Raw genomic sequence first — 20,389 nt, 5'->3', positions numbered from 1 at the left:
CAGATGAAAGCTGAGGTCAGGGTAAAAACAGCTTTTAGCAACCATATAAAAAGAGAATCAGATACAGAGCTTTTATTTAAAAACAAGCACGTGATGCAGTGAATCTGTACAAGCTTACAGTCCTTTAGAACAGCACATAATTACAGCGTGTTATCAGCTGTTAGCCGTGGATCCAGGCTCTGGAGACTGAAGAAACTCATACGGGTCCTGAACCATCTCTGTCTGATCTCCAACACCCAGATGAGGTGAACTTCCTGATCACAGCGAGCAAAACAAACGAGGTTAATATACAGAATATTGAGATTTCTTTTAACCCTATAACGCTACTGTATCATATTTGATATGCATGATGACCGGCGTTTGATCAACATGATCAGAACTTCACACAATCTACTGCATGCCGTCTGTTGTCTGATTGATGGAGTTTTTATCCAGTAAAAGCTCTTTTAGTGTAATTGTGCAAATGTCCAGCTTCAGCTCGAGCTTCACGTGTCTTTTTGTTGTCAAATCTGATTTTTATCAAGTAAACGTCAGAATAACTTCAGCAGTATTTCCTGATGAACACTTACTGGACTGAAGCAGCTCAGCTTTACTTGATTCTCCATCAATCTTTTTTTTTTTTAGAGAAATCAGTGCATCTCAAATTTGATCATCAGGATCTTTTGAGGAGCTTTACTTTCACTGTTCCTCAGCGGAGGAATGATCTTCATCTCACATCTTCTGAGGAGCGCTTATTTCTTCATCTCTCGATCAGCATTGCATTATATGTTTGGATCATTTCAATCAGCATCTTACTAAGACATATTATTGGAGATATAGAGTGACATCTGATATTTATATAATTTTATGTCAATATCTGCTGTACTGTTATAAAGATCTCAATGATTTACATTACAAGCATCCGAATTTCATCATATAAATATCAGCATCTGCAGCAAATTGCATATTTTTGCTCAGTTTGGGCCTCTGAATTTTAATTGAGCCATTTTTTTCCTCTATTCTCATATATGAGCCATAAAAGCCTGATGGATCAAATATGATACTCAACAAAAGGACACGCATGCAAACATTTGGGATTTAAAAAAATTGTTTGTCTAAAAGTTGAATTGACTTCCATAAAAAGATTTTTCTGACTATTATTTCATAAAACTGAAATTTTTTGGTCTTGTCAGGTTTTCCACCCCAAAAAAAACAAATGAATGCTTGTTATGCATAAATTGTAAATATGACTCATATTTTTGCTCAGTTTGGGCCTCTGAATTAAATTAAACTGTTTTTGTCCTTCATATTCTCACTATATCACACTATATGATCCATAAAAGCCTGATGGATCAAATATGATACTCAACAAAAAAAAAAAGCAAACTTTTGGAATTTTAAAAAAATATTTTGGCTAAAAGTTTAATAAACTGTTCCATTTAAAAAAAAGAAAAAAAAAAAAAAAAAAAAAAAGAAAAGATTTTTCAGATTATTACTTCATTCAACTGACGCGTTTTGGTCTTATCAGGTCTTGCACAAAATTATCACCCCCCAAAAAATGAACGCCTGTGATGCATAAATTCTAAATATGACTCGGTACCTAATTGGTGCTGATCCCGCTCTGAAGTGTTTGACAGGGACGAGAGATTGGAGGACGGTCTGGATCCAACCCTGTCCACCGCCGCGTCCTGGAACTCCTGCAGGAGTTTGGCTGCATCGTCAAAGTGCTGATGACCGTCTTCATGCTCCGGCTCCTTCTTCACACATTTACCTGCAGCTCAGAAAAGCATCAGTAAACCAAACACAAGCAAAGACCTGCACAGCCTGGAAGCTCTGACGTGTGATATATGACTCACCTAATGTGTTGAGCAAATCTAGAGACATGTCTGGGTAGCTCTTCATGGACATGAAATCCAGCACTGAACCAGCTTCTATGCTACTTCCATCTGGTCCCTGTAGAAAAATCAGGAAAATGTCTCTAAAATGCTACTTTAAGAGGTTTGAAGCTTACAGCACGAAAGATAATAGATAAAATTCTTACCGGCAGGTCACATAAACTAGATTTAGTGTCATCAATCGGCAAGTTTCTTTTCTGAAATACAAAACAGTCATTATATATTCATTTACAGTATATAATATTTCACACTACTGTTCAAAAGTTTGGGGTGGGTAAGATTTTTTAATGTTTTTGAAAGAAGTCTCTCCTGCTCACTGAGGCAGCATTTATTTGATCAAAAATACAGTAAAATTGTGAAATATTATTACAATTTAAATATATTAAATATATATTTAATATATTAAAATGTAATTTATTTCTGTGACGCAGCGCTGAATTTTCAGCATCATTACTCTTCAGTGTCACATGATCCTTCAGAAATCACTCTAACATTTAATATTTATAAACAATTGTGCTGCCCAATATTTTTGTGGAAACCGTGACATTTTATTTTTCAGGATTCTTTGATGAATAGAAAGTTCGAAAGAACAGCATTTATTTGAAACAGAAATCTTTTGTAACATCATAAATGTCACTTTTGATCAATTTAATGAATGCTTGCTGAATAAAAATGGAAATTTCTTTCAAAAACAAAAAAACATAAGAGAAGTCAATATAGTCAATGATGACAGAACCCTAAGAATGTCTAAAAACCATAAAAAGCAGCAGGTCAAGAGACACATTTTTGTTTATTTTAATACCTGTCGGATTTGGATGATGGCTTTCGAATGATCACCAACCGTCATTTTATTTAGCAAATCATCCACAAGCCTTTTGGTTAAACTCCCACAACCCTTGACAAACTCCTGCAGACTGAAGCGCACACAGAAAATCCCATCAAACATCAGTCCAACGCAACTGTGTAATAATGCTGAAACACGGGTCTGATCTAAACACCTGAGAGCGCACTGGACCCCGGTCTCGTCTCCGTAAGCCGAGCACAGCATGTCCATCTCCTCTGGAAGCAGGTCAGGGTAGACGGAGTTGTTCTGAAGGGTCTGAGTGTTGTACGCGCTGCTCAAGAACGTCACTGAAACAAAACAACAGGATGAATTCGGCTCACTGGCAATCACCAAAGATTCAGGTTGTGATTTCTGATAATACTTCAGGATTTAATTACTGACTCTTCTAGCATTTCAGAGACAGTAATGTGATTCACAACCCTACAAATAATACAAATGTTTGAAAATGTTACCTTTGTGTCTCCTGTCGTCTTTAAAACCCAGCGACGTCAGTCCAGGTATGAGCTTATTTGCCAAAGTGCTCAAATCTATAGGATGAGTCTCTTCCTCTGTGAACAATAATCAATATATATATACTTCAGACACATGATATTATTGCTCTGCATAAACTTTCTACAACAAAGCCAGCAACCTTTCTGACATAAAGTGACATTTGTATCATTTTTTAAATAAAAATTATGTTCAAATGGGAGTTTCAAATCTGATCATCAGGCTTTTATTTCTTCATCTCTCAATAATCATTGGATTGCATTGCATTATATGTTTGGATCATTTAAATATCATCTAACTAAGACACATCATCGGAGATATAGAGTAACGACTGATAATTAAATTATTTTATACAAGTATCTGCTATACTCATTGATTCACAAGCATCATATTTTTATGATTTTGTCAATATAAACATCGTCTGGACCACATTTTTGCTTGGCTTGGGTTTTTTTTAAAACAAAAACTGAGCTGTTTTTTGTCTGTATTGTCACTATATCATACTATACGAGTCATAAAAGCCTGATGGATCAAATATGATACACAACAAAAAACACACACATACAAACTTTTTATTAATATATATATATATATATATATATTTCAATTAAAAGAAAAAGTTTTTTCTGACAATTATTTCATTTGTCAGACTTGACAGGGTTAATTTTCTAAACACTGTGCATAATCACAATTATGCACAATTATAAGCATTTCAGCTATTTTTTTTACACACATATATAGTCCGCTTTATAAAGTAGTAGACATTGAAACAGAGTGATGCTCATACCTTCTGCTTCAGGATCTTGATTTACAACAGTGTAGATGAGGGAACCTTCGGAGTCCTTTTTAAGGTACCCAATCTACATGCAAAATAAAACAAATGTTCTGGTTAGGGATAATAAATTATGGTAATATTGAAATAAACATTGTTTCTACAACCAGTCTACCACATTACACAAGTCTTGATGTGGTCGAGGGAACAACAAATAGTGCAGACCAGACAGAATCTGCTGATTGCTTATTTAATATTTAATTTAAACTGAGAATATTATCTTATCAAAAGCTGAAAGCATTAGGAAATTATATTAATTATTAATTTTAATCCTCAGTTTGACCCACACTCGATTTAATCTTGAAAATAAACAGTTATAAGAGTTAAGAAAATAATAATAAAATTAGGAAAATTAAGAAATATTTAAGACTCCGCTTTTTAAATATTTTTAGGTCACAAAAGGGCGAGATTTATTCAATGCAACATTATCTTAAAATACATAACATATTCAATAGACATTTATATAAGTTTTAAAGATTTGATTATATGTTAATCAATTTTTCAGGCTTTGAAATCACAATTTGGGAATCCTAAAAAGGTTAGATGTTCTCGCTTCCATTCATGAATCATGTTGACTTTAATTCTGATCATATAATTTGTAATAAAAGGTGTTGTATTTAAATAAACAAAAGCACACAAATAAGAAGCGTTTTCACTAGTGGTCTCAGATGTTAATTTAAGTCGAGCTCATTTTGAGTCGAATTGACCTGTAACAGGAAGGGAGGAACTTTTATTTATTTATTTTTTTAACACACAACAAGAGTTCATCATTTTTCATATTTAATATATTTTTTAGTATCTGACAAACCGCAATAGATGTTTTCTGCTTGTACATGTCTCTTTTGCTTTTTTGTGTAGTGTTGGTTTTTTATGGAAGCATATGGGTAGCAATGTTCATTTTGAAATGTAATATGCAAAATGGCAATGCAATATGTAAAATGGAAATATATTTCTATATTTAAATGTATATAATGGCAAATGTAAATTATACAGTATAATTTGAACATTGAACATATGCATGGGAAAATATCAATTTAAATACAAAAGTACATTGCCATTTTACATATTGCATTTCAAAATGAATATTGCTACCCTTAATGCTTCCATAATTTTTGGCAAATTGCATGACCTGCAACTCAAAAGAGTTTCAACACGTGTGAGTGTAAGAAACGTGAGGTTATAGCTCGGCTGCACCTTAGAGTTTGGCATGAAGCGGTTGATTCGATCCCGCGCTTCATCCGCTGCGTGCTCCACCAGCGCCAACACATGCTCCTCCGCCGTGCTGTCCGTCGCACTGCAGGCGTTGCCCTCCAGCTCATACAGATCACTAGACGAGCAACACATCTGCTCAATCACACACTCACAAACACCAGAAACATTCAAAAGCACTGTAGATCATCGCTTTACCTGATGATAGGCTCTTTTACAGGCTGCTTTTTGGACTTTTTGGGGTACTCCGTGTGGATGGGCAGGATCTCCGTCACCGGTTCCTCAGGCGTGATGTCGTCATCTCCCAAAATGGCAGCCTGCTGAGAGAAATCCATGTCCTGCATAAACGACATGCTGCGCTTCAAAGCTAACAGCCGCTCCTGTGAACAGAGCACAAATAGAGCAACACAGCACCCATTTACTCCTCCTGCGGGAGCTCTTAGGTTTGCCATGAGGATGGGAGACGCGGGACATCCAACACGGGATGGACTGAAATTAAGAACGTGATTGGATGGTGGAAATACTCGTCTCTGAATCCACAGAGCACCCGGGAAAAAACTGATCATGCCACATCTCACTAATGCAATAAAATAACAGCGAGGGATTAAAGTCTGGGATTTTTGTCCCATCTAATACTAAAACAAACAGTTTTAGGATTTTGGAAAATTATTAAATTAGGAAGAAATAAATTAATTCTGCTTTACTATTTCTAGGTCACAAAAAACTAAATCTATACAATTAAGTATCATCTTAAAGTATATTTTAATGTACAGAATATAATATAATATTTTTGCAACTACATAAGATATATTATATTGTATTATATATTCAATAACAATATATATATATATATATATATATATATATATATATATATATATAAAACAGTCTTTTCAATATTTTTATTAAAATCAATTTTATTAATTTTGTCTATGAAAGTTCCAGGCTTTGCAATCACAACTTTAAAATTCCCTAATATTTCAGATGGTGGAAATCCTGAAAAAGTCAGCTTCCATTTATGAACAAAAAATGCTCTTTGCAACGTTCCCCCAAATCATATTGACTATTATCCTGATCATATAATTTGTAATGGAAAATATTGTATTTCATTTAAAAAGCACAGAGTTTCATAGTTTTTGTATATAATCTGAATCAGGTTTTATTTTTATGTTTTGACTTTAATTTTAGTTTGAGTTATTTTAGTACTTCAAGTTAAACCAAATGAAACTGAGAAATGCTGCATTGGCAGCTAGCTGAAATAAAATAAGTTTTAGTTATTAAAAGTTTCATTTATTTTATTATTTTTATAAATCACACTACGTTTTACCCAAGTATTTAGATTACTATAACCACACGCATCCGAATCGAATGGGAATGATGGCACGGATGAACTGGATGATGAACAACAAAGGCAGAAAATAACCAAACTGCATTAAAAATGTTACTTTGCTCATCATTTTGAATCCTGTGTGGAGAAGTTTCTTGGCGGCTTTGTAGTAAACGGTCTCCGGTCGGTTATAAACCATGGCGTTGTCACACATCAGCTTGAAGTCTCCCTGGAGAGTCACACATCAGATGCAAACCAGTTACACTTTTATAGTTAAAAGTCTCTTTAGTAAAGCCTAAAATGAAGACAAGTGATGATAAAAAGAGCAGGACACTTGCGTACCTTGAATTCTGTGATAGTTTTGTATTCATTTGCATCGATTTTGTCCTTCATTGTGCTGAAGTCCATGGGATGTTTGATTATCATGGAGTATCCTGGTGCAATGGCGTCTGTCACCGGGAAGGCGAAGAATCCGTGTGGATCTTTCCTGTCGAGACAGAAAGACTGTCCGTATATAATGCAGATATGAGGAAAGATTAGAATTACAATGCCATCGGCTCACCTCTGAAGCAAACGCAAGAAATGCTCCAAGAGCTGCTGGCGAGGGGTGGATTCATTTTCTAGGAAAGACAAACATAAACAAAAATCACTTGTGATTCGTTTTGATGGATATCAGGGTTGTGCATCGTTCAGAACTGAACTGAGAATGTCTTTTAAGCAGCTGTTTTATTCATGAGTTTGAAACTGAAGCTGCAAAAGTGTAAAATTTATTAGAATTTAAGGAATTGGAAACTGCTGAAAGAATAGATTTTACAACACTTTGTTCAAATTGGATACTTATATTTTAACTAAATAGATGATTTAACGATTTGAATTTTATTTTCAATATTTCTTTTCATGGTGACACTACAATACGGCTTAATTTTTTATTTATTAGTTGACCGCATTCGTTAAAATGAACGAATAATGAAAAACATTTCTAAAGCATTTATCGATCCTTGTTCATTTTGACATTTACTAGTACATAATTAAAATCAAACATCTGTTAATGTTATTTAATGTACATGAACTAACAATGAACAGTCGTGTTTTATTAACTCTATTTAATGGTAACAAAGATAATAAATACTGTATCAAAATGTATTGGTACTTGCATTAATTAACATGAACTAACTGGACCTTATTGTAAAGTGTTAGCAATTAATTTGAATTTATAATTTTCAATTTTAGTATGCTTTGTTCAAAATGGAGGCAAAAAATACTTGCATAAATATTAATTAGTTTTCTGTAGCTGCTTTTTGAATAACTGAGGAAATGTAAGCATTATAATTTCTATTAATTTGTTATCATGTTAAATACAAATTCAGTCATATTAGAAACATGAGACTGCTTTTAGCCTTACGCTGGAGTTGGTTCACTTTCCGGCAATGAAACTAAGTAAATAAATAGTTAAATAAATTAGCACAATCCAACGCTCTCCATTGACTTTGTATTGCGGGAAGCTGCCTCCTTGTCATTTCTGCGTCTTTATAAGCTGTCGACCCAAAAAACGAGCGTTTAAGGACACAAACAGTTGTAGATATCAGGGTATTTCACATTGGGCCATTCAGTTGGATCATTTCTCAAACAAAAGGAAGGAAAGGAAAAGGGGCACTGACATAGATCAACAAAATTTAGTTTCTTAATATATCTCGTCCTCTTAGGTTCACAAAGGGTGGTGAAATAATCCTTTGACATGGTTAAAATGTTAATGAATGTTTCTTGTCGCCGATTATGTTTCCCTTCACTGGGCACAGTTCTCAGAGTAATATGACACGTTGCGCTCTAGTTTTGTGTCATTAAATGCTCGTTTTTTGGGTCGACGGCTTATAAAAACATAGTTCTGGGTTTTTTAGCTTGTTTGCTCGTCACACAACAGCTTTTAGACATTGTTCTGTTTTTTGTTGCAAGTCAGAAATGACAAGGAGGCAGCTTCCCGCAATACAAAGTCAATGGAGAGCGTTGGATTGTTTCCCCGCCGGTGGACGTGGTTTTCAGACGCGTGTCGCTCTGTCTCTATAGGCCCTTATCATTTTCATGAAGTTTGGTAAATAGTTGTACCTTGTTGAGTTCGACAGGCTCGTACGGGCCGATCCGCCTGCTGCTCCACTTCTACTTTCACTCCAGGATGAAATTCATCTGCTTCTGATTCTGATTCGAATTTGTCCCGCTTCCGCTTCTTCTCCTCTGGAACAACCTGAGGCACAGCGTTCCTTTAGAAACAGCACTCAACTAACTAATTATCCTCTGGATCATCATCATAACGCAGGCTTTACCTCCACAGGCTTCGGCAGGGTGAAGGGCTCCACTGGTCCACTGGCAGCGTTTTCTGACTGCTCTCTCTCACGCTTTTTCTTTTTCTCCTCCTGGATCAAATACATACAGCATTTGTAAGATGAGAGACAAGTAACTAGATGTTTATTTATTTTTTTTAAATAAAAAAGTGAGTGGTTTTTGCCTTTGCAATCCAGTGTCATTTTAGCATAATTGAGATACTATTATAAAATATATATTTTTAATATTTTTTATTATTTTTGCATTTTTCATTTTAATTTGTTAAAGTTTTAGTAATTTTGTTGTGTTTTGTCATTTTTATTTTTTTATTTTTTTAACCCATAAGAACTCAGACCAATTTCTACTTATAAGAAAATTATGGGGCATATAAAACAGACCAAATGGACCACTTATAACATGTTTCTGCAGTTGTTTTTAAAATACAACCCCTCCTTGTGAAAGATCTGTAATGTTACACATATGACACATTGGGCGTTTATGATCAATTTTTCATGTTACATATATGTCACATTGGGCGTTTATTCCTCAATTGAAAATTTTTTTTAAATCTTTTTTTTGGCTAAATAACATGTTTTTTGTTCGTGTTTATTTGCTTTTCCACAACATATATCAAAATGCCTACTTTTCTGGGAAGATAAAACAAAAATCTTTTTCAGAAGTAATACAGTTTTTGCATTTTATTTGCTTTGCCACAACATACTTCAAAACCACATAACTGTGACCATTAAATTCTACAATAACTCTTTTGTAACATATCAAAATTCTACCTTTTCAGGTATATGGTTTAACCAGAAATTAATTTTTAGATTTTTTTTTTTTTTTTTTCACAGTTTGAAAATGTGCAAACTGAATAAAAATACATAACTACCTCACACTGGAGGTCAACATGTTAAACATGCATGCAGATTTGTTAAAATATGCTTTGAAATGAGCAGCAGAATATATATAACACTAAAATAATTGAATCAGCTAAATTAATTGAGCAGCTCATTACCATTTTTACCATTTTTCTTAATGTGACAAATACATCACATCAAAATTCCACCTACTTTTATAAGATTAAGAGCCCGATGTGACACATGTGTCACCACAATATCTTTGTAACTTGTTTTATATCAATTTGCTCAAGAAATGTATTAAAATTAGGTTAAGAGTAATCTAGGATATGTTATTAAAACATTAGAATTGTCGCATGGGTTTAAACATACCTTTAGTAACAAAAACAAGCATTTTAAAAATTACTGACACTGTAACATGTGCTAACCATTTTGGAAATGTTGCCATGGCAACAAAAAATGCACACATTGTCACATGACAATGTCACATTATATGTCACTTAGGGACTTCCTGAGTTGAAAGTGAGGGATAATGCTTTAAAAAGACCTTTCCAGTGTTTGTGACACCCGCGTCACCGTGGGTTCTTAAATAAAATGTGTCCATATTTTTTTTATTAATTTTTATTTCAGTTTTAGTTATTATAGTGCATTGAGTTAAACTAAATTTACAAAGATAAATGTTGTTTTGGCAACTAGCTGAAATAATTTCAATTTTATTTTAGTTATTGTTGAAGTTTATTTAAAGTAACAAAAATATTTTTATGGCTTTAGTTAACTATTACTTCCCTGGTGGAACCAGTGTTATTTTCATAACATTAAATATTATTATAGTTTTATTAATAGATTTATTTGTTTTTAGATTTTCCATTTTCAGTATAATATTTGTTAAAGTTTTAGCAATTTTGTTGTGTGCTTTTGTTGTTTTTTTGTCTATACAGCTTGTATTGTTTTTCTTTTCTTTCAGATTTAAATTGCATGTTTAATTCATTAAGTAACATTCAATTATTCTCTTTTTTGAATCCGATTTTGTGTAAAAAGTCTTAACTTTTGGCAGTCTGCTCAAATTATAAGGGAGGAAACAGCCTGAAATATCACTTCCGGTTCACTCATCACACTGGAAAGGTCAAAAGCATTGCATTGTGTGATACAGTATCCCATGCAGCCTTGTACACTGCACATTTTGGCAGAAGTATTAGCTCATCCGATATGATGAATATGCATGTTGAATATTCTCTGTGCACAATATGGATTTGAAGAGTCATTCATGTCTAAATATGAGTGTTTAAGAGTTGATCTTTCACTCACCTTCCTCCTCCTCCTATCCTCATCATCTGCATACTTTTCCTTTTCCTTCTCCGATTTCTTCTTCTTCTTTTTTTTTTTCTCTTTGTGCCGCTCCCACTCGTGGTCAGAGCGGTCGTCATAGTAACTAGAGTCGTGTCCGGATCCGGAGAGCTCGGTCACTTCACTGCCGCCCACCTTGAGCACCAGCTTCAGGGGTTTATCCAGGGGTTTGTCCTCGTAGTCTGAAAAACGACACACAAAGCCATCAAGAGTCAGTTCGAAATTGAAGATTTTTTTTGTACATGAACAGAGGAGATGTGCTCTGATGCCACGTCTCATTTACCTCTAGTAATACACTACAAGGAGTTTCACAAGATCAAACCCACTATCTAGTGTAAATACAACAAAATACCCCCTGATAGTCCTGTTAAACTAACTACAGCAAAAAAAAAACCTCCAGAGGTGTGTATTTCCTTTACGTTAATCATTCAGACCAGGGGTTTTCAAAATAGGGTACAGGGATAGGGTAACAAATGTAAAAAAAAAAAATTATAAATAATAAAAATAATATTAAACTAAGTAAATAAACAATAAAATAAATAAACAATAAGAAATAAGAATAAAATAAGAATATAATAAATAAATTATTTAATGAAAAAATTATAAACTAACTAAATAAAACATTTTATTAAAATAATAAATAAACCATTATTATCAAATGAACCGTTATTAAATAAAAACATTATTAAAATAATAAATAAACCAAAATTATTTTAACTACATAAATAATAGAAATAAGACTAAAACGAAATAAAAAAAAAAAAAAAAGATTTTAAAAAAGATCTTAGCAAAATAACAAATAAATTAATAATAGAAAATGTATTAAAGTAAATAAATGATACATTTAACAGTACAGACTCAGAGAGTAAATAAAACTAAACGTAGTAATGGAATGGAAACTAAATATTTTCCCAATAATATTCTACACATCTATAATATTACAACCTCACAATATAAATTGGGTCTTTGAACATGCAAATATTTTAGGATGGAGGTCCTTAGAATCTAAAAATGGAAATCCCCATGATTTAGACAACGTCCAAAAGAAATAATCATGAATTGAAATGTATTATTTGTGTGTTTTTGTATGAATAAAACAGATATATCATGTATTTATAGACTATTCGGAATAATACACAGACTTGAATGAATTAAAGCGATTTAACATTTTACCTCCTTCAACCTTTCTCCACTCGGGTCTGTGTTTCTTGTGCTTCTTCCCCATTTCTGCCTTTATTTATGTGGAAAAAGCAGGTTTAATCTTGTAGAATTCGCGTATTTCTGTCTCGTTGCCACTCTTCGACCGATACCAACAACGACAACAACATTAGCAGCTTCGGTTAACTTCCGGTTTCAGGCGGTGTCGTTTCCGGGGCAGGCTGACGTCAGCGCGAGCGCGGTAAGTTCGAGCTTGTCTGTCGCTGCTGTGAGGTGAGTGTGTTTACTTCTACTGTGCGTTCTTCATTTACTTTATCTGTTAATAAGCATGACAGTTAACAAAATAAACATCAGTAGACCCAAGAAATCAAAAAGCAATTTTTCCGTTCGTTATTTGTTTCGCGAATTGTAAAGAATACTACACTGTTATTGTTACGGTGGGGTTAGATATAGCTTGCTAAGTGGTTGCTGATTAATTAGCTTTTTGCGATGTTTGCTAGTTTCTGCGAGGTTACCAAAGGGTTTATTTATAAATGTGACCACAGCAAAACCAGTCATAACAAGGGTCATTTTTTTTTAGATTTATACATTATCTGAAAGCTGAATAAATAAGCTTTTCATTGATTTTTAGGATATATTTGGCCGAGATACCACTATTTGAAAATCTGAGGGTGTAAAAAAATACAAATATTGAGAAAATCGCCTTTAAAGTTGTCCAAATTAAGTTCTTAGCAATGCATGTTACTAATCAAAACTTAAGTTTTGATATATTTACGGTAGGAAATGTACAAAATATCTTCATGGAATATGATCTTTACTTAATATCCTAATGATTTTTGGCATAAAAGAAAAATGGATAATTTTGAGCCATACAATGTATTGTTGGCTATTGCTACAAATATACTTGTGTTGCTTATGACTGCTTTTGTGCTCCAGGGTCACAAATGTGATATTGTTTATGTCACCTGGTTACATCACATTTGAATTTGGTGTTATTATTGGCGTTGTGTAGATTGTTCTTCGTTGTCAGACTGTGTGTTGTGTGTTTTTCAGTGAACAGCGGTTTCAGAAATGGACATTTCTGACCATCACATGACTGAAGTCGGCATCATCCGCCCTGATGTGCACATAGAAGTTCATGTTAAATCTCAGAGGTAATCCAGGATTTCATGAACTCTACAGTATTCTATAGGATGAATAGACACTGATTTAGTTTCACATTTAGTTTCACAATCATTCCAAAAGAAATTAAAATTTTGTCCGGCAAGGACGCATTAAATTGATTAAAAGTCTACAGAAGAGACATTTATAATGTTACAAAATATTTATATTTTAAGTAAATGCTGTTCTTTTGAACTTTCTATTCATCTGTGAATCCTGAAAAATAAAATGCATCACGGTTTCCACAAAAATATCGTGCAGCACAACTGTTTTCAACATTGATAATAATCAGAGATGTTTCTTGAGCAGCAAATCAGCATATTAGAATGATTTCTGAAGATCATGTGACACTGAAGACTGGAGTAATGATGCTGAAAATACAGCTGCTCATCACAGAAATAAATTACATTTTAACACATATTCACATAGAAAACTGTGATTTTAAATCGTAAAAATATTTCACAATTTTTAAACAAATAAATGCAGCCTTGGTGAGGTAAAAAACATAATTATTAAAAACATTTGACCCCCCCCAGTGTATATCAAAATGTTATAACTCTCTGAAACAACTTTTCTTTTATGTTGAGATCACAAACCCCTGTTATTTTTGCAGACACTCCCCTCATCTAGTTGTTTCTTAACCTACTTTTTTTCCTCATTGAATTTCCTTTTCACTTTTCTGAAGTGAAATGAGTTGTCAACACTGTTTTCTAATGTCTGTAGTACTTACCTGCATGTTTTAAACGGTATGAATTTGTGTTTGCAGCACAGCCAAGAGGTCTGAGGTGAGGACGCATGTGAGGTCACTGCTGGATCGACACAGCACCGTTTTACACTCCTACAGATGGACAGAGTTTGATGATGAATTTCTAACCAAACATGTGGAGTCGGTCGCTGTAGCGGATTTAACTGGTCCAAAAGTAATTACAGATTTGGAACATTCTGCTTTATATTTCATATACTGAATTTTGGAATGTCTAATGCATCTGTTTTGAGGAGTTATGTTATTTTTTTAGTCTGAGGTTTATGGGTGTGATATTTCTTTTATATCCTACAGCTTGTGGATCTGAAGGTTCACAACCTTTGTATCTATATTTTCTCTCTGAATGATGACAGTCCGAGCATGCTTGCTCTGGAAGAGGAGGAGGAGCTTTCTGCTGCCAATCACTGGCTCCTCCCAGCAGGTGATTATGCATGACACGCCCCTTTTAATGCAAATCACATTCAAAGATTCCTTTAATGGAATCATTCACCAGAAATGAGAATTCTGTGATTATTTACTTGTTCCAAACTTGTATGCTATATTTCTGTCTGTAATATAATGCAAATAGATTTTTAACACTTGGAATATGAAATTTAAGTTTTCATTGAAAATGAAAAAAATGAAAACGATAATAACAAGGTTTGGAATGACATGGAGGCATAAAATAATAACAACAGAATTTTCTTTTTTACATTAACTGTTCCCTTAAAAATAGTTCATTGATTTAATGCTCTTCTGTGTCAGGGTTATGGTTAACTAAACCTAAAACTTTTTTATTTTATAAAAAACATTTAATCTACCTGAAAGGCAACATTTCTCATATTAATTTGATGAACTAAAACTGAAAATAAAATAAAATAAAACTATATAGACATGTGTAAAGAAACAAAACTACTTAAAATGTCAGAAAACACAACTAAATGACAAAAAATGTAACCAAAATTAAGAAATAAAAATAGAAAATATAAATAATAAAAATATATTTTATGGGATTGTAATGTTTCTACTCCTCTGAGAATCTTTTTATTGTTTTGATAGCATTGAAAATGTTTTGAATCAATTTAATTTGCGTCTTAAAAATGCGAAGAAATGCGTCTTAATTAAATTTGAATCAAAATGGTAATCTAAAGTATGGTTTTCACCACAAATAAGGCATGAAAAAACACACACACTATGTACAGTGCATTGTTCCAAAGAGCTACATAGTATGGACTCATCTTTAAGACTACAACATCATCATCATTTTCTTCTTCATGTCTTCCAGCTGAGTTTCATGGCATTTGGGAAAGCTTGATTTATGAGGAAGGCATCAAAACACAAGTAAGACAAGCATATTCACAGTCATCTTGGAATTACTTAAAATTATGTTGCAGAAATGTTCTTATATACTGTATATTATACACACACACACACAGAGTGCTTAAAGGGTTAGTTCACCCTTCATTTCAGTTGTGCTGCTGTCTATGGGAGGGTCAGATAGCTCTTCGATTGCATCAGAAATATCTTAATTTGTGTTCTGAAGATGAACGACATGACGGTGAGTAATTAATGACAGCGTTTTCATTTTGGGGTGAACTATCCCTTTAAGAAGTTTATTAGACCACCACCACCCATTGGTCCATATTCCTATCTATCTGTTGAAATTTTGAGCCATAACATGACACTTGTCTTCACTTTGGTCTCCAGCTCTTGGATTATGTTTCGACAACAATTTTCTTCTCTGACAGAAATGTCGACAGCAATTTGATTGCCTGGAATCGTGTCGTGTTACTTCACGGTAAAACAATAAAAGCTTGTTTGAAAGCTCAGCAGTTTTTGTCTTAATTGAACGGCTGCCCATGCCATGTTTATACAGTTGCGTATCTCTCCTAACCCCTCAGGGCCGCCTGGCACAGGGAAGACGTCTCTGTGCAAAGGACTTGCCCAGAAACTCTCCATCAGACTGTCTGGCAGGTAAGACACCTTCATAAAATCAAAAAGGCAGCTGCTGAGCGTCCTGTGTCATCATTATTTGTGTGTTTCCACCCTAAACAGGTATGCACACAGCCAGTTTGTGGAGATCAACAGCCACAGTCTCTTCTCCAAGTGGTTTTCAGAGGTACAGCTGGATCCGTCTGCTCTGAAACGCTCTCTGAGATCCGTGTCTGAAACCTTATTAACATCTGACTGCTTTTACAGAGCGGAAAACTGGTCACAAAGATGTTTCAGAAGATTCAGGAGCTCATTGATGATAAAGATGCCCTGGTGTTTGTCCTGATAGATGAGGTTCTCTGTTTTTTTACATCATTAATGTTCACTAATGTCTTTTATTTTGTTGCATTTGACTCGCCCTTGCTTAACAAAACCATTTAAACCAATCTAAGGTGGTTTGTTGGCCAACAAACTGCTTTCTGCTCTTAAATCTGGTCTAGATTAATGGTTTTAGACCGGTTTTGGGCACATAACAGCTGTTCAGACTGGACAAAACCAGCTAAGATAATCAGACCACTTTAGACTGGTTAATAAAAGCTATAAACCACGAGAACCCTTGCTTTACAGTGATATTACCACAATGAAGCAGCTCATAGCCTCATTAACCCTGGTGAAACATTGTAATTCACATCCTCTAATGAATGAAATCATTTGATTATAATTATATAATTGAATTTGAATGGAAATCACTTGATTTCAATTCCAGCACAATTTTTCCAAAACAGCTTTGATATTTTGATACTTTTGATATTCATTGCACCCCAACATGTCTTTAACAAACAATTAGTTATAAAAATCATTTTGTTCAGGCAAAATTTATAAGCAAAATTAATTGGAAAAACGTTGCAAAATTGCAGCTCTGGGTATTTAAATGTTTTGTTTAAACAATTTATACAAACGAGGCATTATCTTATTAAATATGCACTAATTTGTGCATACATTTCCAGAACATATTAGACATGTAAGAGTATTTTAGATATCTCTCTTTATCACCAGAAAAAAATCACATTATTTTTTAGAAGTAAATAATATATAAATATGCAATATTTCACCACAATTTAATAGACGCAGTAAGTGAAAGTTTTAAATTTACAACACAATTGAGCACAAAAATGTATTTGGAAAATAACCTATTTCAACCAGTCATGAAAAGTAAAGAAATGTTGCTATTTAACCATTGAAATACTGTAAGAATATTAAAGCATATTTTAAATAGAATATAGTAATTTCAATACCACTTAATGTAATGTAATTTAATACAAAAAAATGCATTTGTTGTTATATGAAAGAGCTTGGAAAAATGAAAAAGAATTTGATATAGCATTGCATTTTTTGTTCGAAATTCGAAAAATGGTCTCAAATTTCTGTGCGTTCAAAATTTTAGTGCATTTCGTTTGAAATAAAAGTAAAAAAAATATTGGAATAACATAAAACAATAAAACATAAGTAATAAAATAAAATATGATTAAATGTCAAACACTTCCTTTATAAATTTGTTCAAGATGTGTTAAAAATCGTGCCATTTTGTGACTTGAGCAAGCCGTGGCATTTCACATGTTTTACCCGTATCTAGTGAAAGTTAGGTATGTAATAATGTGTGTTTGTCAGGTGGAGAGTCTCACAGCCGCGCGGAGCGCCGCTCAAGCAGGAACAGAGCCATCTGATGCTATTAGGGTGGTCAATTCAGTGCTGACCCAGCTCGACCAGATCAAACGGTCAGTTTCTCTTCATCTTTACTTTCATCTACAAAGGCATGCTTGAAATCAGAATGACTAGTTACTTAATGCACTTTCCTGCTCTTATTGTGCATGATATTTCAATAAATAAAGGTTTATTTTTGTAGTCTTTCATCATTATATAATAACCGTCTGATGCCGTCTTGCCCTCCTTTTTATGCAAAATGCATGTTGGAATACGTAATATAATGGAAGTAAAAATGTGCAATTTTTCCCATTCGTAATAATACAAACCTTGTGTTTCGCTGATTCAGGCACACAAATGTTGTCATCCTGACTACATCCAACGTCACAGAGAAGATCGATCTGGCCTTTGTGGACAGAGCTGATATAAAGCAGTACATCGGCCCTCCAAGCGCCAGCGCCATATTCAACATCTATCAGTCCTGTCTGGAGGAACTCATGAAGGTGAGCGTGTTTTCAGTTCCTTTAACTATTGAACATCTCTGTTCTTCTGCTGGACTCCACAGAATACATCTGAACTTTCCCTGCAGCGTCAGATCATCTACCCCAGACAGCAGCTGCTGAGTTTGGAGGAACTGGACACCATGAACTTCATGGAGAGCGACGTGACCCGTCTGAGCTTAACCCTGAGGAACCTCGCCCAGTGAGTGTTTGCTTTTAATGCAACTAGTACTGAAAGTCTCAGAGAATAAGATGTTTACGAGGAGTGTCTCTTTCTGCACAGGAGGAGTGTGGGACTCAGTGGACGAGCCTTGAGGAGAATCCCATTTCTGGCTCATGCGCTCTATGGAAAGGTACTCGTCTTTGTACAATGTCATGTGGTTTTTAACCACAATTGAGTGGTGTTTTTAGGATTAAAGCATGGTAAATCACTGCAGTGCATGACCTTGAGTGGGTTATTGTTGTGATGCTAGGATGGCAACAGCATTTATTATTAATAATAATCAGAATAAACAATTCTTCAATAAGTAATATACTTCATTAGTCTAATTCTATCAGGTTTACGGAAGTTGATTAATCACAGTACATTAAGACTATTGTATCATACGTTTAAATATGCAAACAAAGCATTATGTAATTGAATATGCACTAATTTGCATACACTCCAGAGCACATTATACATATTAGTGTTTATTTTGGATATCATCTTTTTATCCTTCCAGAAAATACTGTCAACAGCCAGAAAAAAAATTCACCAAGTTTTTTTTAGAGATAAATTATATATAAATATGCATTATTTCATCATTATTTTTGAATATAGAAATAATATAAGAATATATTTCAACCAGTGCAAATACAGTCACATGTAAGAAATGTTACTATTTGACCATTAAAATACTGTAATAATCAGTGTTGGGGAAAGTTACTTTTAAAAGTAATGATTACAATATTGCAATACTCCCTAAAAAAATAACTAATTGCGTTACCTAGTTACTTTTTATGAAAAGTAATATTAAATATTAATATTAATTAATAAGTAATATTAATATTAAGTTCAATTTCTCTCAAAATGGGAAGAAATTGGGAAAACAAAGTAACTGGCATTACGTATTTTAAAAAGTAATAAAATAATATGTTACATTACTAGTTACTTGAAAAAAGTAATCTGATTACGCAACTCGCATTACTTGTAATGTGTTACCCCCAGTACAGGTAATAATGTTAATCTAGGCATTATCTAATGAAATATGCACAAATTTGCATATATTTCAAGTACAGAAATCTGAACATAGGATAAAGTCGTTCAAAATACTTGTCTCATTTTGTTGAGAGATTAAGGTTAAAGATAATTTGAATGCATCGCTCCATTCAACAGAAAATACTGTCAACAGCCAAAAAAAAATCAACATGTTTTCAGGATTAAAATGTCGCATAAATCAGATGAATGATATATGAGTATGTATACATTAAAAAATACTTCTAGAGAAAAAATCCCACAGCATTTAAAGATATGTATTGGAATCTTTAAATCTACAGACACTTATAGATAAAGTGTAATAAAATAAATACTTAAATGTGTATTTTGGATGTTTTCTTTCCTGCAGTTTAGTCTTTGTTTGTTGTAATCACGTCAACTCTTCTGTCTCCAGTCCTCCACAATGACAGTCGAGGGTTTTCTGAAAGCGATGGAGCGTGCCGTGGACAAACAGAGACAGGAACAGGCGAGTTTGGTCAACTGTGTTTGAGTGACTGACGTTCTGCTGTTGTATCATAACGGTTTCTTCTTGTTTTGTATGCTGAGTTAGCGTTTCTAGTTTGTTCACCAGCTTCATCCTCTGAACATGTTGCTAATGTTGTCCTAGAACAAACCAGTGTTGTTTTATTTCACGTTTGAGAGTTTAAAACGGCACTTGTCTATGAGACTATAAGTCATCTGCTTGGTAACATAAGATATTCATAAGCTGAAGTTGTGGTGTCCAAAATCCATGTTTGAAATGTGCAATGTAGCAGCTGCTATTTGCATATGAAAAATATAAAAAAATGTTTTTTTTATGTTCCGTTTTATATATATATGTATATATTTAAATCATTTAATTAAATGAGAGA

At 33.7% G+C, this 20,389-nt stretch overlaps 2 protein-coding genes across 5 annotated transcripts; one reads left to right on the top strand and one right to left on the bottom strand.

The window, feature by feature from the left end:
- Positions 1-57: 57 nt before the first annotated feature.
- brd9 (bromodomain containing 9) lies at positions 58-12,404 on the bottom strand. Of its 3 annotated transcripts, none has more exons than XM_058746613.1 (17): positions 12,263-12,404; positions 11,051-11,271; positions 8,891-8,980; positions 8,676-8,811; positions 7,138-7,195; positions 6,918-7,062; positions 6,694-6,804; positions 5,447-5,628; positions 5,234-5,366; positions 3,995-4,067; positions 3,171-3,266; positions 2,873-3,005; positions 2,677-2,788; positions 2,021-2,071; positions 1,836-1,932; positions 1,580-1,750; positions 58-254 (listed from the first exon to the last, which is right to left on the bottom strand). In XM_058746613.1, the coding sequence occupies exons 1-17, from the start codon at positions 12,312-12,314 to the stop codon at positions 154-156; spliced, it is 1,962 nt and encodes a 653-aa protein (XP_058602596.1). In that variant the 5' UTR covers positions 12,315-12,404; the 3' UTR covers positions 58-153. The 3 variants fall into 3 exon arrangements, with proteins under 3 accessions (XP_058602596.1, XP_058602594.1, XP_058602595.1); XM_058746611.1 differs by having other exon boundaries at positions 5,447-5,568; XM_058746612.1 differs by having other exon boundaries at positions 5,447-5,565.
- A 9-nt stretch (positions 12,405-12,413) lies between these two features.
- Positions 12,414-20,389, top strand: trip13 (thyroid hormone receptor interactor 13). 2 transcript variants are annotated; one of them, XM_058746617.1, is made up of 14 exons: positions 12,414-12,488; positions 13,301-13,401; positions 14,175-14,328; positions 14,466-14,592; positions 15,436-15,491; positions 15,858-15,948; positions 16,052-16,124; positions 16,206-16,269; positions 16,350-16,436; positions 17,751-17,857; positions 18,133-18,286; positions 18,373-18,485; positions 18,567-18,636; positions 19,933-20,389. In XM_058746617.1, the coding sequence occupies exons 2-14, from the start codon at positions 13,319-13,321 to the stop codon at positions 20,026-20,028; spliced, it is 1,275 nt and encodes a 424-aa protein (XP_058602600.1). In that variant the 5' UTR covers positions 12,414-12,488; positions 13,301-13,318; the 3' UTR covers positions 20,029-20,389. The 2 variants fall into 2 exon arrangements, with proteins under 2 accessions (XP_058602600.1, XP_058602598.1); XM_058746615.1 differs by having other exon boundaries at positions 12,422-12,520.

Source organism: Onychostoma macrolepis, chromosome 16, assembly GCF_012432095.1.
Source record: "Onychostoma macrolepis isolate SWU-2019 chromosome 16, ASM1243209v1, whole genome shotgun sequence".
Classification (NCBI taxonomy): Eukaryota; Metazoa; Chordata; class Actinopteri; order Cypriniformes; family Cyprinidae; genus Onychostoma; species Onychostoma macrolepis.
Note: the sequence above shows the minus strand (reverse complement) of the source record. Positions and strands in the feature narration are given on the sequence as shown.

Excerpts from the sequence above, each read along its gene's own strand:
- brd9 (XM_058746613.1), bottom strand. The coding sequence starts at position 12,314 with ATGGGGAAGAAGCACAAGAAACACAGACCCGAGTGGAGAAAGGTTGAA. Across the intron at positions 7,196-8,675 it reads AGCCTGTCGAACTCAACAAG|AAAATGAATCCACCCCTCGC; the intron begins GTACAACTATTT and ends TGTCTTTCCTAG. Across the intron at positions 2,072-2,676 it reads CCATCATCCAAATCCGACAG|AAAAGAAACTTGCCGATTGA; the intron begins GTATTAAAATAA and ends TTTGTATTTCAG.
- trip13 (XM_058746617.1), top strand. The coding sequence starts at position 13,319 with ATGGACATTTCTGACCATCACATGACTGAAGTCGGCATCATCCGCCCT. Across the intron at positions 17,858-18,132 it reads CAGCTCGACCAGATCAAACG|GCACACAAATGTTGTCATCC; the intron begins GTCAGTTTCTCT and ends TCGCTGATTCAG. Across the intron at positions 18,637-19,932 it reads CTCATGCGCTCTATGGAAAG|TCCTCCACAATGACAGTCGA; the intron begins GTACTCGTCTTT and ends TTCTGTCTCCAG.